This window comes from Zootoca vivipara, chromosome 1 (assembly GCF_965207765.1).
Source record: "Zootoca vivipara chromosome 1, rZooViv2.hap1.1, whole genome shotgun sequence".
Taxonomy (NCBI): domain Eukaryota; kingdom Metazoa; phylum Chordata; class Lepidosauria; order Squamata; family Lacertidae; genus Zootoca; species Zootoca vivipara.
Window position 1 is genome coordinate 15,294,986 of NC_142582.1, and position 16,260 is coordinate 15,311,245.

The 16,260-nt window shown below is 45.9% G+C and overlaps 2 protein-coding genes across 2 annotated transcripts in view; both read left to right on the plus strand.

Annotated features, from left to right (window-relative positions):
* The window catches only part of LOC148687483 (signal transducer and activator of transcription 4-like), a 14,898-nt gene extending 14,685 nt beyond the window's left edge, over positions 1–213 (plus strand). The window contains exon 9 of the mRNA XM_088675110.1: positions 146–213. Within this exon, the coding sequence (XP_088531236.1) occupies positions 146–213 (68 nt within the window). The remainder of the gene's footprint in view (positions 1–145) is intronic.
* A 336-nt stretch (positions 214–549) lies between these two features.
* LOC118095191 (signal transducer and activator of transcription 1-alpha/beta) overlaps positions 550–16,260 on the plus strand; it is a gene marked incomplete at its 5' end in the record, with an annotated part of 35,506 nt that continues 19,795 nt past the window's right edge. Inside the window, 11 exon segments of the mRNA XM_088676120.1 lie at positions 550–694; positions 1,767–1,865; positions 4,766–4,855; positions 5,628–5,706; positions 7,290–7,381; positions 10,533–10,684; positions 12,089–12,247; positions 12,409–12,501; positions 13,514–13,573; positions 14,563–14,592; positions 14,697–14,787. Of these exon segments, the coding sequence (XP_088532246.1) occupies positions 550–694; positions 1,767–1,865; positions 4,766–4,855; positions 5,628–5,706; positions 7,290–7,381; positions 10,533–10,684; positions 12,089–12,247; positions 12,409–12,501; positions 13,514–13,573; positions 14,563–14,592; positions 14,697–14,787 (1,090 nt within the window).

Here is a 16,260-nt window from a genome sequence, read left to right on the forward strand (position 1 = left end):
ACACTTGCTTCTGGGTTTGCAGTGTTTGGGTTCCTATTTGTTTGAGTACCAAGGCGTTTGAAAACCAAGGTACCACTGTATATTTGTGGACTGTCCCTGGATCAAGTGACTTTTCTTCTTCAAGTTCTCGAACTTCTTATCCTAGCTCAAGGTTGTCATCTGAACAAGCCAGATGTTCAACCGAGAATTGATCACGAGCAGTCCATCATTTGAAAAGCAAGAGCCGTCTTGCCCCCAAATGGCAACTAGGCATTCCGTTTTGGCGACTGCAACCTTGGTTTAAGAAGCCATTTGGCGTGTAGCTTATATACCTTGAGTTTCTAACACTGGTACCTGGTGCTTCTCTAACCCAAAACATAATGGTGTTTTGCTTTATTTGTACCTATCGGATGCTAGTTGCTGTGCAGTATTAATTGGGATTGCTGCTGCAAATCATAAACCAAAATAGGCTGTTGGAAGGGCAGAGGGAATGCCCCAGAGCCTTGCAAGAAGGTTTGTGGAAGGGTAAAGAGGCTGAAAGTGAACATTTCCCATTGCTTCATCTCCCAGGGACCATGCTGCTACCGATGTTGCACAGGCGACTCTGCTGTTCCATAACCTCCTGTCTCAGCTGGATGACCAATACAGCCGCTTCACACAGGAAAACAACTTTTTACTTCAGCACAACATTAGGAAGAGCAAGCGTAACCTACAGGTAACGCGCCTGTGAATGAGAAGTATCTCTGTAAAAGAAAGTGTGTAAAATTCTTCACAAGGTTTACATACACTCTTCCTTCATGCGAAGATCTCGCCATGATCCTTCCGTTCAGAAGGGCCTTGATAGTATCCCCCCCAAAATGCTGGAAGTTTTCCTGGTCATGTACCAGTGAAACAAATGAGAAACAGTCTAAGAGCACTGCTCAACCCATTTATTTATCCAGTCAATCCATCTTCACAGGGTACTCTTGAAATTGTACCTCTGGGACTGGAATAATAATAATGTTTATACCCTGCCCATCTGGCTGGGTTTCCCCAGCCACTCTGGGCAGCTTACAGCACATAGAAAAACATAGGAAAAACCTCAAACATTAAAAACCTCAGGATAGGAGATGGTCTCCTAATAACTCTCAGCACCTGTAACAAACTATAGCTCCCGAAATTCTTTTGGAAAAGCCATGCCTGTTTAAAGTGGTATCATAGTGCTTCGAGTGAATGCATGCAATTACTTCACAGCCAATAGCTTTGTGTATTACGGTCCTGAAAATTTTAGCATGTCTTCAAATCAAGGGTAATGTTGGCAGATTGCCTCCCCACCCAATGCTTGTTCAACACTTGCTGGTCCACAATCTTCGATCTTGTATGTTGAACTGGTCCCCCAAATTTGGGGTGCCAAATAACAGCTGCAGTAGTGAAGTTTATGCATATTGACACTCTACCTGCAATAAGGTGGCCCTCTGAAGGATGTTGGATACTTGCGATGCAAGTTGGGTACTTGCAGAAATGCTAAATGCTGAGATGAGCATATTTTCCCAGATTGTTCCTGGGACTGTGGTTTGCCCCAGGTGGTGCATGTGTGAATAGGCTCTGCTTCTGCTTTTTGGCAGCTCCCCTGTTGTGAAGTTGAGCACTGAGCATCTTTATGAGTCTGATGGGACGTCAGAACCTGAGGATGCCCTGGCCAATGTTGTTTAGTTCCTCCTGTTGTTACTATTTTATATGCAAATGTAACAAAAAGAGAGAGAAGCCTGGCCAGCTTGCATTAACTTGTTCTTTATGGTGTATTCTAGAACACTTTTGAGGAAGACCCCATGTTCATGGCCATGATGATCTCCAAGTATCTGCACGAAGAAGAGAAAATCCTCCAGTTGGCTGAGGCAGTAGATAAGGTAACTCTTTTCTCCCTTGCTTTTTTGTCTCTGGGCAAACAGCATCGTGCCGTTGACAGATGCCCTGTAGAGATCCACAGCGGCATTCACACAGCACGCCATGTGGAGTTCTCCCCCAACATTATATGCTGAAGCTCAGGCTAGTCTTCCAAGATCTCCTTCACTGTCATGTCTCTGCTCAGGGGTCAGCTCTTGGGCCGGTTCACGGTCCCGCAGACGCCGTGGTGGGCCAGAGTGTGCACACACGCATGTGCAAATGCTATTTCCAGTGCAGAGGGGGGTGCGCAGCTTCCCATTGGCTGCAGGAGCTTCCTGTAGCCAATGGGAAGCTGGCCAGCGTTGCAGAAGGCGGTCGCCACTCTGCTCCACGCCGGTTTAGCGTGGTGCACAGGAGCGCGGGTCCATGGGGCGGTTAAACAACCCCCATGAGCCACAGGTTGCTGACCCCTGGCTCAGAGCTCGCGATTGTCTTTGGAGGCTTCTGTTGTTGCTTGACATGGGTGTCACGAAAGTTAAAACAAGTGAATGGGAGAGCCGCCTTAGTGCAGGCACCTTAGCCTGTAGAACAATCTCTTTATTTTTTGAATTACTGTTGGTTTTTCTAATATTTTATTTTTCATTTTTTAAACAGTGTTCTTATACATTCACATCATTTTCAGTTTTTACACTCCTGGGATTATTTAGATCCCTCGGACTTCTCTCCCCACCCCTGGTTTCCAATTCCCCCCTATATTTTTTTGCATCTAATTAACATTTGTCTAATCTATTTTATCTCCTTTTTTACCTTAACTAATATTACATTATAAGTGTTAAAACAATCCTGCTAACACTTTAAAGTCTACACAGTAGCCTTTAAGATATTCTATAAACTTTTCCCACTCTTGACTGAATTTCTTGTCATCTTGGTGTCTGATCCTCATGCTCATCTTTGCCATTTCGGCACAGTCCATCATCTTGGTTATCCACTCTTCTTCAGTTGAGACTTTCTCTTCCTTCCACTTCTGGGCAAATAGCATTCTTGAGGCTGTTGTCGCATACATAGTCTTTTTTATTTTTTTGGTATTTTGTCTCCCGTTAACCCTAGTAAAGGCTTCTGTTTTTTTGATAAAAATTATATTAAACATTTTTTTAAATTCATTATATCTCATTTCCCAGAAGTCTCTTACATGTCCACCACATGTGGTAAAAAGTACTTTCTTTATCTTTACACTTCCAACATAAATGGAGGTTTTTGCTAGTTCTACTGGAGTCAAATACCAACGGTACATCATTTTCCTGTAGCTTTCTTTCAATGTACAACAAGCCGTAAATTTTAAGTGGAACAATCTCGCTGCAGCCAAGAGAGTCTCACCCAGTGCCTGCTTTAGGACGCAATTTTTTAAAAAAGCCATACCGTATATACTGGCGTATAAGACGACTTCCTGACCCATGAAAATCGTCTCAAAAGTTGGGGGGCCGTCTTAAACGCCGGGTACTAGAATCAGCAGTCTCCGCATATGGTGGGGGGGGGGAGCTCAAAAACAGCCGTGGGGCATGGCACAGTTTCCCTAAAGGAGTCCCTGAAGAAGCGCGTGCTCGGGAGAGGGCTGCTCTTCGCAGGGGCGAATGCACGGGCAAACGGCTCCCTCATGGCTTTGCCTGGATTAGCGCCTCTTCCGCAGGGGCGAACGGCTCCCTCATGGCTTTGACTGGATTAGCGCCTCTTTATCGGCACACGGGGGTGCCTGAAGTGAGGAGGATAGCCCGCTCAGCCCAGCCAGAGCCGTCCGACAAACAAAAGGGAACAAAAGGGGGGGAGGGAGCAAAAGGGAAAGCTTTCTTGCACTGTCGGCTCCTGCTTTAGAGAGGGAGAGGGAGCTGAGCTGGGTGTGCTCGGCTTGCTTAGGGGTTAAAAGGAACTGAGCAGGAGTCCTAGAGAAGATAGCCCGCTCAGCCCAGCCACCCGAAGCCACGTGCAGGAACAAAAGGGAAGGCTTTCCTGCAAGGAAAATGCTGTTGCCTCTCTCCTCTGCAAGTGCTGTCTTCTGGGTGGGTGGAAGGTGCTCTTGCTTTAGAGAGGGAGAGGGGGCTGAGCTGGGTGCGTTCGGCTTGCCAAGCCACCCGGGAAGGCTTTCCTGCAAGGAGAAGGCTGTTGTCTCTCTGCTCTGCTGCCTTCTGGGTGGGTGGAAGGAGCCCCGAAACGGGGGGGGGGGGGGGAGAAAAGCGGTGGCTCTCCCAGGAAAGGATGTGGAGAAAAGGCCATCAAGTTTCAATGAAACCCAGTTCTCCCCACAGGAACATAGGAAGTTGCCTTATAGACCACAATATGTCATTGATATACTTATGACATAAGATGATGAACAGGAGAATTTTGAAGGCTTTTAAAGGGAAACTGTCGAATTAAAATTACCATATTGAAATCAAATCTGATGTTTCTTTAATTTTTATTTGGTGTGCGGTGCGGTGGAAGAGGGGTAGTCTTACACGGCGAATATATACCAAACTCTATATTTTAACTGGAAAAGTTGGGGGGTCGTCTTATACGCCCAGTCGTCTTATACGCCGGAATATACGGTATCTGTTTAAATTTCTTTCTATCTAAAATCAAATTTATTGGTTATGTTTTCTTGCCTGCAGTTTAATGTTATTGCTTATAAGCTTTGTAATTGGGCAGCACATGCAATTTTTGGACAAAAATGGCGGACTGTATGTCCAAATATGTTTGCTTTCCTGCTGAACCGTAAGTCACCTTCAAGCCACTGTTAAGCTACAGTGAGGAGGGAAAGTATTTGATCCCCTGCTAAATTTGCCCATTTGCCCCCTGAAACCCAGAAGACAAAAGTCAGAGATAGATGTGTATTATAAAACATTGATGTGTAAACCCTTCTGCATGTTGCCATGAATTATTGTTTCCGTTCCAGATGCAGCTAGGGACTGTGCAGAACGCAGTAGTGCTGGGCAGAGTGAAGGAACTGGATGCGAAAGTCAAAAGCGTGAAGGATAGTGTCACTGTAAGTATTGAAAGTCCAGGAGTTCTTAAGCTGAGAACCTGTTGACGAAAAGCACTTGAAGGCATCCTGAGAGGTGTGAGAGCAAAATACGGGACTTGCCTTTCCTTGCCACATTTGGACAGGGGTTTGTTCATCTTGGGAGTCGCACAGGGGGCTCTACCTCAATATGGTATAGTGCAGGGATGTCCAACACGTCGATCGCGATCTACTGGTCGATCCCTGGTAGATCACGGTCGATCACCGATCCCCCTCCGGCCCCGGCCCTTCTCCCTGCGCTGGCCTCTATTGTTGCAGAGGGGAAGCCTGAGTTTTGAAACGGAGGCTTTTATGTTGTTAGTGATCAGAAGGTTAGTGGCTGCCTCTGTTCCTTCCCCCAGTAGCGTGCTTTTCCCCTCCCTAAAAAAAAGCTCAACAACTTTGAGCTGAACCCCCCCCCCCAAAAAAAAACGGGTAGATCACTGCCAGATTTTAAATTTGAAAGTAGATCGCAGTGGCCACCCCGATATAATGGTTCAGGTGTTGGACTAGCAATGGGGAGGCTTGGGTTCAAATCTCCACTCAGGCGCAAAACTCACTGGGTGATCCTGGGCCAGTCGGTCTCTGTCTCTCTTAGCCTAACCTTACCCCTGACAGAGTTGTTGCGGAGATAAAAGGGGGTGGGAGGGATAACTTGAGCTCCCGGGAGGAAGGGTGGGTTGGGCAACTTGCGAATTCTTTGCCATTTCCCAGTGCATAAGATTGAATGCCGAAAATGAGGTCATTGCTTTTCCAGGCAATCGAACAGACCATCAAAAATCTGGAGGATGCGCAAGACGAATACGACTTCAAATACAAAACCTTGCAGGTCAGAGGTGAGCAGTTCAGCTTCGCAGGGGTTTAAAATCCATAACCATTCTAGTAAAATGCTTGTACTGCTTTGTCGGGAGTTGCAATTTGAGGGTGAGGCCGGCTTTTCATGTGAAACTTATTATAGAAAAGGTAAAGGGATGCGGGTGGCGCTGTGGTCTAAACCACTGAGCCTCTTGGGCTTGCTGATCAGAAGGTCGGCGGTTTGAATCCCCGTGACAGGGTGAGCTCCCGTTGCTCTGTCCCAGCTCCTGCCAGCCTAGCAGTTCAAAAGCACGCCAGTGTGAGTAGATAAATAGGTACCGTTGCGGCAGGAAGGTAAATGGAGTTTCCATGCGCTCTGGTTTCCGTCACGGTGTTCTGTTGCACTAGAAGCTGGCCGCATGACCAAGCTGTCTGTGGACAAATGCCGGCTCTGTTGGCCTGAAAGCAAGATGAGCGCCACAACCCCATAGTCGCCTTTGACTGCCTGAGGCCTTAACAGAAAGGGAAGATTGTCAGATGGGAGAGGAGCTCTTAACCCTTTCTGTATGTGCTGTCTTTCCTTTATAAAAATGCTGGCATCTGGCATTTAATATTTTTTTATCCCAATGGCTCTCTGAAACTGGATGTAAACCTGGGGGGGGGGGGTGAGGTGTGTGTGTGTGAGAGAGAGCTAAGTGCCTCTAGCAAATTACCTCAGCAAATGAAGGTATGGGGAGGGCCTGCACAAAACATCTGGCTGCCTGAAGCGGAATGGCAAATGGCGTCTCCTCCATGGATCCCAGGATGTGGCTGGCTAAGTTTGCTTCGGCACCTGAGACAGAAAATCCCACAAGCTCCTCTGCCAGGGAATAATGTTGTTGTTGTTTAGTCGTTTAGTCGTGTCCGACTCTTCGTGACCCCATGGACCATAGCACGCCAGGCACTCCTGTCTTGCACCGCCTCCCGCAGTTTGGTCAGACTCATGTTGGTAGCTTCGAGAACACCTGAGACAGAAAATCCCACAAGCTCCTCTGCCAGGGAATAATACAGGAATGAATTAAAAAACTTAAATTTGTTTCCTTCTCATTACACTCTAAAGCGGCTGTTTGTGAGTTTGGGAACATTGCTTTCTTGAGATTTACTCTTCTGTTCAACGACACAATATATACTGTGGGCCTTGAGGATGGAATTAATACAGTCATACCTCGGTTTGAGTACTTTCAGTTTAAGTACTCCGCGGACCCATCCGGAACGGATTAATCCACTTTCCATTACTTTCAGTGGGAAAGTTCACTTCTGGTTAAGTATGCTTCAGGTTAAGTATGGACTTCCAGAACCAGTTGTGTACTTAAACCGAGGTACCACTGTACCAGTTTCCCTAAGAATCGTTAACAAGGAAGTCGGTCTTAAAACCTTTGTCTATAATGCGCAGGAATAGGTTCCTGGTTTTCAGAGCACTTCTGCTTTTGAAGGGGGCAAAAAATCAGAACTCCCCCCCCTTCTAAATACATTCCAGCTGCTGAGCTATATGGTTTTACTTTTCTTTTTAAAAGTTCCACAAACTTTAAGAGTGTTCTTCAAATGTAATGCCGTAACACAGGAATTCTTTGGTCTGTTTTTGCAGAAAATGAGCCCTGTGGCATGACCGAGGAAGACTTCCTAAAGGAAAAAATACAACTCCACACAAAGTATTTGCAGCTGGACCTCATGAGACAGGTGAACTTGTGGAGAGGCATCGTATCCTTGTCTAAATTGCTGGTCTGCATCTCCCTTCCCTCTCCCTTGGCTTAGCACAGGTGGGGAACTAACTGGCTGGCAGGCGGGCGTTTCCTTAAGAAACATCTTGGCCACTTGTGCTTCATCTCTCCTTGCAAAGTACGGGGAAACTTTGGTTTTTATTCAAGGCCAGGGGTAGCCAACACACAGGACCTTCCAGATGTTGTTGAACATCAGCCCCAGCCAGCATTCCTCCAATGGTCAGGAAATCAAGTCCATCGCATTGGCTGCACCAGGCTACGCTTTCAGCAGAGGGAGAAGGTCAACAAGCTTACAGTGGTATCTTGGTTCCCAAACTTAATCCGTTCCACAACCAAAGCGTTCCAAAACCAAGACATGCTTCCCCATAGAAAGGACAGTGGTACCTCTACTTACGAATGGAGTTCCGTCCGCCATCTTGGATGCGGTTTAGATAGGATTTTTTCTACTTACGAATTTTTAGATAGGGTTGCTTCTACTTACGAATTTTTTCTCCCAATACATTCCTATGGGATTCGACTTACAATTTTTTTCGACTTACAAATGTGCATTCAGAACGCATTAAATTCGTAAGTAGAGGTACCACTGTAATGCAAAATGGATTAATCCACCCCAGACTTTTAAAAAGAACCCCTAAACAGCAATTTACCATGAATTTTACTATCTAACGAGACCATTGACCCATAAAACGAAAGCAATAATCAATGTACTGTACTATGAAATAAATATGACAGTATTGTAGAGGAAATTGAAATTAATTTTTTCCCTTACCTGCACTGATGATGGTCATTGTTTCGATGGGGGGGCTTTTATCCATTTCCTTGGTCTCAAAATCAATCTGAACTGAGTTCCACACAGTCACAAAAACAGATTAACAAATAAATAGTAAAAACAAAAGCGCCAAACTTAATCCGTTCCGGAAGTCCGTTTGACTTCTGAAATGTTCGACAACCAAAGCGCAGCTTCTGATTGGTGCAGATGCCCCGGAAACAACTGCTGCATTGGACATTCAGCTTCTGAAAAACATTTGAAAACCGGAACACACACTTCCGGGTTTTTGCCATTTGGGGAACCAAGGTACCACTGTAGTTGGTTCGCTGCACAAACTGAGGATGTGTCCTATCACACTTCCCAAAGCCTATTGTTGTAGGAATCCCCCACTGAATCACACACACACATTTCCACATGACTATCGAAAGGGGGACTTGGGAGCCATAATCCTCTAGGCAGGAGGCTCTGCCAACTAGACATTTCCCCATCAATGGTGCCAGACTGCTAGCCATCTCATTCACAATGGAAGACTCCTCCGAACAAAAGACAGTGATCAACTCTTGTTGTTGTTTAGTCGTGTCCGACTCTTCGTGACCCCATGGACCAGAGCACGCCAGGCACTCCTGTCTTGCACTGCCTCCCGCAGTTTGGTCAAACTCATGTTCGTAGCTTCGAGAACACTGTCCAACCATCTCGTCCTCTGTCGTCCCCTTCTCCTAGTGCCCTCCATCTTTCCCAACATCAGGGTCTTTTCCAAGGATTCTTCTCTTCTCATGAGGTGGCCAAAGTATTGGAGCCTCAGCTTCAGGATCTGTCCTTCCAGGGAGCACTCAGGGCTGATTTCCTTCAGAATGGGTAGGTTTGATCTTCTTGCAGTCCATGGGACTCTCAAGAGTCTCCTCCAGCACCATAATTCAAAAGCATCAATTCTTCGGCGATCAGCCTTCTTTATGGTCCAGCTCTCACTTCCATACATCACTACTGGGAAAACCATAGCTTTAACTATACGGACCTTTGTAGGCAAGGTGATGTCTCTGCTTTTTAAGGTGCTGTCTAGGTTTGTCATTGCTTTTCTCCCAAGAAGCAGGCGTCTTTTAATTTCGTGACTGCTGTCACCATCTGCAGTGATCAAGGCGCCCAAGAAAGTAAAATCTCTCACTGCCTCCAAGTGGCCATGATCTTGGTTTTTTTGATGTTGAGCTTCAGACCATATTTTGCACTCTCCTCTTTCACCCTCATTAAAAGGTTCTTTAATTCCTCCTCACTTTCTGCCATCAAGGTTGTGTCATCTGCATATCTGAGGTTGTTGATATTTCTTCCGGCAATCTTAATTCCGGCTTGGGATTCATCTAGTCCAGCCTTTCACATGATGAATTCTGCATATAAGTTAAATAAACAGGGAGACAATATACAACCTTGTCGTACTCCTTTCCCAATTTTGAACCAATCAGTTGTTCCATATCCAGTTCTAACTGTAGCTTCTTGTCCCACATTTCTCAGGAGACAGATAAGGTGATCAGGCACTCCCATTTCTTTAAGAACTTGCCATAGTTTGCTGTGGTCGACACAGTCAAAGGCTTTTGCATAGTCAATGAAGCAGAAGTAGACGTTTTTCTGGAACTCTCTAGCTTTCTCAACTCTTAGGAAACTTAATTTCTCTTTGTGTTTAGGAATTCACACCTGGGAGGGGTGAGAGGAGGACTAGGAGAGGTGTCAAAGGTGCTCAGATTTCTACCTTGAACCCTCCCTTTTTGTGAGGTATTGATTACGTAGCTGTGATGTAGGAATGATGTATTTTGGGGATGTTTCTTGGTGATGGGAAAACTGATAAAAGTGGAGGTTCTCTTTGTTCTGGGTCTCCATCTTGCTTCACCTTGTTGCAGGTGGGGCCCTGTCTCCACAGTATTTTTCTTTAATAAAGACCAAGCCTACTGGCTGCTGTTTTGCTCTGATATTCTTGGCTGGAGTCTTGTTTTGTCCAAGGGAGCCCTCAGATTTCCGTTAACAGTTTGGCAACCCCTTGCCAACGTTTCTGGGTGTGGACAGGCATATTTGGAAATGTGAGCAGCTTTCATGGCCATCGCAAAATGCCCATTTTACAGAAGGAAAAACCGGCAAGCCTCAGAAGCGCACCCCGAAGGCAAAAAAACTGCGACCTCAAAGGAGAAATATTGTATATTGGCCCCAAATATACAACCCCTCTCAACCAATCAAGATATGAGGATGAAGGGGCCAGTTTACATATTTAATAAATAATAATAATAATAAATGCCATTGATGTGAGATTATTTTTAGAATTATAAATGTTCTTACTCTTTCCTGTATGGCTCCCTGTCTCTAGGATGTGCTACAGAGAATATCCATTGCGCTGCATGTGTCGGAACACACCCAGAACGCCTTGATTCGAGAGGAACTTGTGGAATGGAAGCAGCGGCAGCAAATGGCTTGCATCGGAGGGCCGCCCAATGCTTGCTTGGACCAGCTTCAGAACTGGTAGGCCTCTCCTAAGCAAGGCCTTTTGGGGAGGAGTCTGGAAAGAACCGAGTCCTGCACAACTTGCTTGAGAATTGTTCTGTAGAGGCTGCTTTTCCAAAGCTGCTTGGGGGGAAGCAGGGAGTGTAAATAAATGGGAGCCTTCGCACAGCCTTGAAGCACCCTTGCTGAACCTAAGCTGGTTTGAGTCTGGTCAGCGCCTGGATAGGAGACCACTTTTATTTTATTTTATTTTATTGAATTTATATACCGCCCTATACCCGGAGGTCTCAGGGCGGTTCACAGAAAAGATCACAATATATAAAATCCAAATAAGAGCAATAAGCCAATAACAACCCCCCCCCAAAAAAGTCACATTTTAAAAGGCTATTGGATGTCCATCAGGTCAACCAAACGCCTGGTTAAAAAGGAATGTTTCTGCCTGGTGCCTAAAGGTGTACAGTTGCTGTTTGTTTTGCAACCAGGATCCGTTCCAGAGCCCCAGACACTAGACAAAAAGGACACACAACAAAGTATTGTTCTGTGCATGCGCGGGCGGCAAACCCAGAAGTAACCTGTTCCGGTACTTCCGGGTTTGCCGCGGATGTTCGCCGAAATGGATGCTCAACGAGGCGGACTCAAAACGAGGAACCGCTGTATAATGAAGGGGCCAGGTGAACTTCCCTGGGGAGAGCATTCTGCAGACGGGGAGCCACCGCAGAGAAGGCCCCGTTCTCATGTGGCTGCCCTCTTGCCCTCTCGAGGAGGAGGCACAAAGGGAGGCTTCAGAAGATGATCTCTGGGTCCGGGTAGGTCCATATGGAAAGAGGTGGTCCTGGAGGTATGATGATCCCAAGTTCCACATTGGAACTGCACAGTGGAAAGAAAGCAGGTTAATACAGTAAACATTTCCTGCAGATTCTCCACCTCTGTGCTTGGCAACATCCAGTGGTCCAAACACGAGTCTCACTGCTCCACACTGTGGGAGGCATTAACGAAGGAAGACAAGCCTTTTCTCTCAAGGCCAGTTTCTTCCCCTCCTGCCTTCTCAGTGTCCAGAAGCAGGATGTTTGTTGGGTCTGCCCTGTCGAGCCGCCCGACAGGAAGACAAAACAGGTTCCTGAGCTGCCTCAGAGGTTGGCTCTCCCCCTCCCCCCCGGTCCATTGGCTTTGCTGGCCTTGGAGGAATAAGCTTTTCTCTCCATCCACCCCAAGTCTCTGAAGCTGCATGTTGACACAGGAGTGGTGCTGGGGCCTGCTGTGCTTCTAAGCTTTGCAGAATGAAAAGCTGTGAAGGTTGGGATATCCTAGACGAAAGAAATTTGTTCCCCGCTGGTCACGGAGAGAGCGTTCAGACCTTAACTCTGCAGTGTTCCAGCTAAATTGCTTAGCACTGTTAAAAAAAATAACGCTTGTAAATGGCAGGTTTACTACTGTAGCAGAGAGTCTTCAGCAAATTCGCCAGCAGCTCAAAAAACTGGAGGAGTTGGAGCAGAAGTTTACCTATGAGACAGACCCCATCCCACAACAGAAAAATGGGCTATATGAACGGACATTAGGCCTCATCAAGCAACTCATTCAGAGGTAGGTTTGGGGGTTTAGTTTTGGTTTTTTGTGGTCCGTTAAAAATGAACCAAAATATTGAAATAGATTATATTTTTAATGTCGCTCTTTTGTGCCCTTTGCCCATAGTTCATTCTCTTGTCAAGACAAATTAGAATGCCATTTCTTTATTCCTTGTCCAGCTCCTTCGTGGTAGAAAGACAGCCATGCATGCCGACACACTCTCAGAGGCCGTTGGTCGTGAAGACTGGAGTGCAATTTACAGTAAAACTCAGGTAATATTCCCCCCCCCTTAAATGATCCAGATTTAGTTAGCCCCTTTAGTTAAAAACAACCAACCAGCAACACATTTCAAGGCGGCCGTTCCACATCAATGTTCCCAAACTCTCCAAACCAGGGAGAGAATGGTACCACGTCTTGTCCTAACCACAGAGGAAAATTGTGCCCAGACAAAAGGCTGGTAATGGGAAAAGTCAGGTTTCTGTATGTGGACCAGTTGCAAACTTACAGCTAAGGCAACATATCTGACTACTAATCTCTCACTACCTCTAGCACAGGGGTCAGCAAACTCTTTCAGCGGGGAGCCGGTCCACTGTCCCTCAGACTTTGTGGGGGACCGGACTATTTTGGGGGTGGGGGTGAACGAATTCCTATGCCCCACAAATGACCCAGAGATGCATTTTAAAGGAAAGCACACATTCTACTCATGTAAAAAACACACTGATTCCCGGACTGTCTGTGGGCCAAATTTAGAAGGCGATTTGGCCAGATCCGGCCCCTGGGCCTTACTTTGCCTACCCATGCTCTAGTACAGGCATCCCCAAACTGCGGCCCTCCAGATGTTTTGGCCTACAACTCCCACGATCCCTAGCTAACAGGACCAGTGGTTTGGGAAGATGGGAATTGTAGTCCAAAACATCTGGAGGGCCGAAGTTTGGGGATGCCTGCTCTAGTAGTTTCTCTATCCGATGAAAAGCCAATTCTTCAGAGCACTTCATGTCGTGTAGTGGTTGATTGAGCTGAACGACATGTGGCTGTTCAGCTATTAACTGGCTTCTGGCAAGTGTGTCATGACGAAACCAGATAGGGGCTGCTTCTCCAACGTGCCCATCCCATACCACAATATTTTAATCTTCAGTATATGAATCCACTCCCCTGTTGCTATGTTTGGAAAGGAAGCTTTCTTTGTTGTCTTGAGAACTTGAAGGAAATGCAAGGCTCATCATGAAGTTAAAGTTGGGAGTAATTTCTTCATTAACACGCTATTGGTATGTTTTGTGCTTCCAGATTACTGGTGAAACTGCAGGAACTGAATTACAAATTGAAGGTGCAAGTCGTATTTGATAAGTAAGTGATGCCTTGCATATATTATTGAAATCAAAATTTCACTCAAAACTGAAGCATCAGTTGTTATTGTTTACCTTTGTCCTCTTTCTCTGCACATTTAACTGTAGCCACCTTTATTCCAACCTGAAGGAAGCTTCTCTGAGTTTTTCACTTTCCAAGAAACATCACGAAGGGGTATTGAAAATAGACAATCTACTAGTGGCTGTAGGGTTGAGATTGCACCACACAATCCATTTAAAACATACCCTGATTTCACCTGTGACAATGTTGTTGTTGTTGTTGTTTAGTCGTTTAGTTGTGTCCAACTCTTCGTGACCCCATGGACCAGAGCACGCCAGGCATTCCTGTCTTCCACTGCCTCCCGCAGTTTGGTCAAACTCATGTTCGTAGCTTCGAGAACACTGTCCAACCATCTCGTCCTCTGTCGTCCCCTTCTCCTTGTGCCCTCCATCTTTCCCAGCATCAGGGTCTTTCCCAGGGAGTTTTCTCTTCTCATGAGGTGGCCAAAATATTGGAGCCTCAGCTTCACGATCTGTCCTTTCAGTGAGCACTCAGGGCTGATTTCCTTCAGAATGGATGGGTTTGATCTTCTTGCAGTCCATGGGACTCTCAAGAGTCTCCTCCAGCACCATAATTCAAAAGCATCAATTCTTCGGCGATCAGCCTTCTTTATGGTCCAGCTCTCACTTCCATACACCGTTACTGGGAAACCTGTGACAATAGATTCCTGTTATCCTTCCCCAGCTTTCGCACATTTCCTATTTCTGTTTAGGACTCAAAAGTTACAAGTTCTGGTACGGTTTTCTGTTGACAGGTCTTGCTCATCTTTGAAATAGCAGGTCCTGCTGTTTATAACATTTCCACGCTGGAGACGTTTATCGCTGCTTAAAACACCCACTTAAAAAACTACAGTAAAATGGATAAATTTGCCACATACGTTGTCAGCTGCGTATAATGGATCTCCCCTCACTTTTTTTATTCCTTTGCAGAGACGTCAACGAGAAAGTTGCCGTTAAAGGGTACGTTGACTTCTTGTGTTCGCTACTGCTTGTTGTTCTTGTTACACAGTGAATTGATTAGTCTCAAAAAAAACCAAAACTTTTAAAATCTGTTTTCACTCAAGATTTAGAAAATTTAACATCTTGGGGACGAATTCCAAAGTGATGAACATGGAAGAGTCAAATGGAAGCCTGTCAGCAGAATTTAGACATCTGGTGAGGCATATTTTTTTGGCATTCAGATTCTCAAAATATCTTCATAATCTTCTGTCTTAGTCACCCCCACCCCACCCCCAAATGTTCTGTGCTACTAATGTTTGTATATTGAAGGGGTATATATTCCACACAGGCCACAACTAGCAAGTCTATCACTGTTTTGTATTCACTTCTGCTTTTATTTAATACACACACAAACATGTATTTGTGTGTATGCATGTACAATGACATACAACACACACAAACACCCCTCTAGCTTTTTGGCAGGATTGCTTTGGTAAGAAGTCTTCTTGTTCTTTCCTTCTGTGCCAGGGTTTTTTGTTTTTTCTTTCCTTTTAATTGGATTTCTGATTAATTTTGAACTACTTGCCTGATTTGCTTTTTTAAAAAAAATGTGGTTGGTTTTTTTACATGTACATTTTTTACATTTACATTCAGTTATACTCCAGATTAACGTTGGTACATTTCTTATATAGCACAAACTAAGGTTTCTTTACAGACCCATAGCTAGGGCTGGGCAATATCTGGTTTTCAAAGTCGTGATATGTCATCAGCTAAACATCACATTATATCAATATATCACGATGTCTGAAATAAGAAGGGAGCTATGTAGAGGCATTGGCTGGCTTCACGGTTTTCCCCTCATCATGATTTTTGCCGGATTGTTGATTATTGCTTTATTTGATACTAGTGTCATTCAGCCCGTTAAGTAAACGGGCGCTAGCCGGGCGGGAACGGAGGGGAAGCCCTGGGACACGAAGATCGGCGGGTGCTGCTTGCCAGGGCTTGTCAACCCCGGCAAACAGCGCCCGCCGATCTTCGGCTCTGTCCCCCGATGCACTAGGGCCCAGGGAAGCAGGCAGGGAGACGGCAACAGCCCGCAGCTTCCCAGGCTGTTGCCCTCTCCCTGCCTGCTTCCCCAAGCCAAAGCGTGCGGGGGACGGAGCCGAATTGCAGTGCGGCGGGGGCTTTTCGCCGTTTGCCTCCCCCTTGGCTCCGGGGGGAGCAGCCGGGAGCGGCGGTTGGCGGCCACAGGTAAATGATAGGCGGGGGGGGGGAGAGTGTGTGTGCGTGCAGTCTCTGCGTCCAATCCCTGTGTCCATGGGGCACATGCGCAGTAGCACGGACACAGGGACAGAGGGACTGGACGCAGAGACACAGGGACTTTATTATATAGGATAAGTTGTTAAAGCTGTAAACGGCCTTGTTTATAGTGATATAGAAAGGTAATATACAAATTAAAAGTGAAATAAAAGTATTGGGGGCGTGGGCGAGACCCAATATCACAAATTTCTCTTTCAATGAGAGGGGGAAAGATTTAAAACAAAATCCTTAGTGATTCACGTGAAATATAATTGCACCATATTGCCACCTGTGAGTCTGACGTTGACTAGTTTCATCCAAAGCTTCCTTCAGGAGAATCTAAAGGGGTAGTCAAACTGTTTATTGAACGACAAGTCCCATCATCCCTGA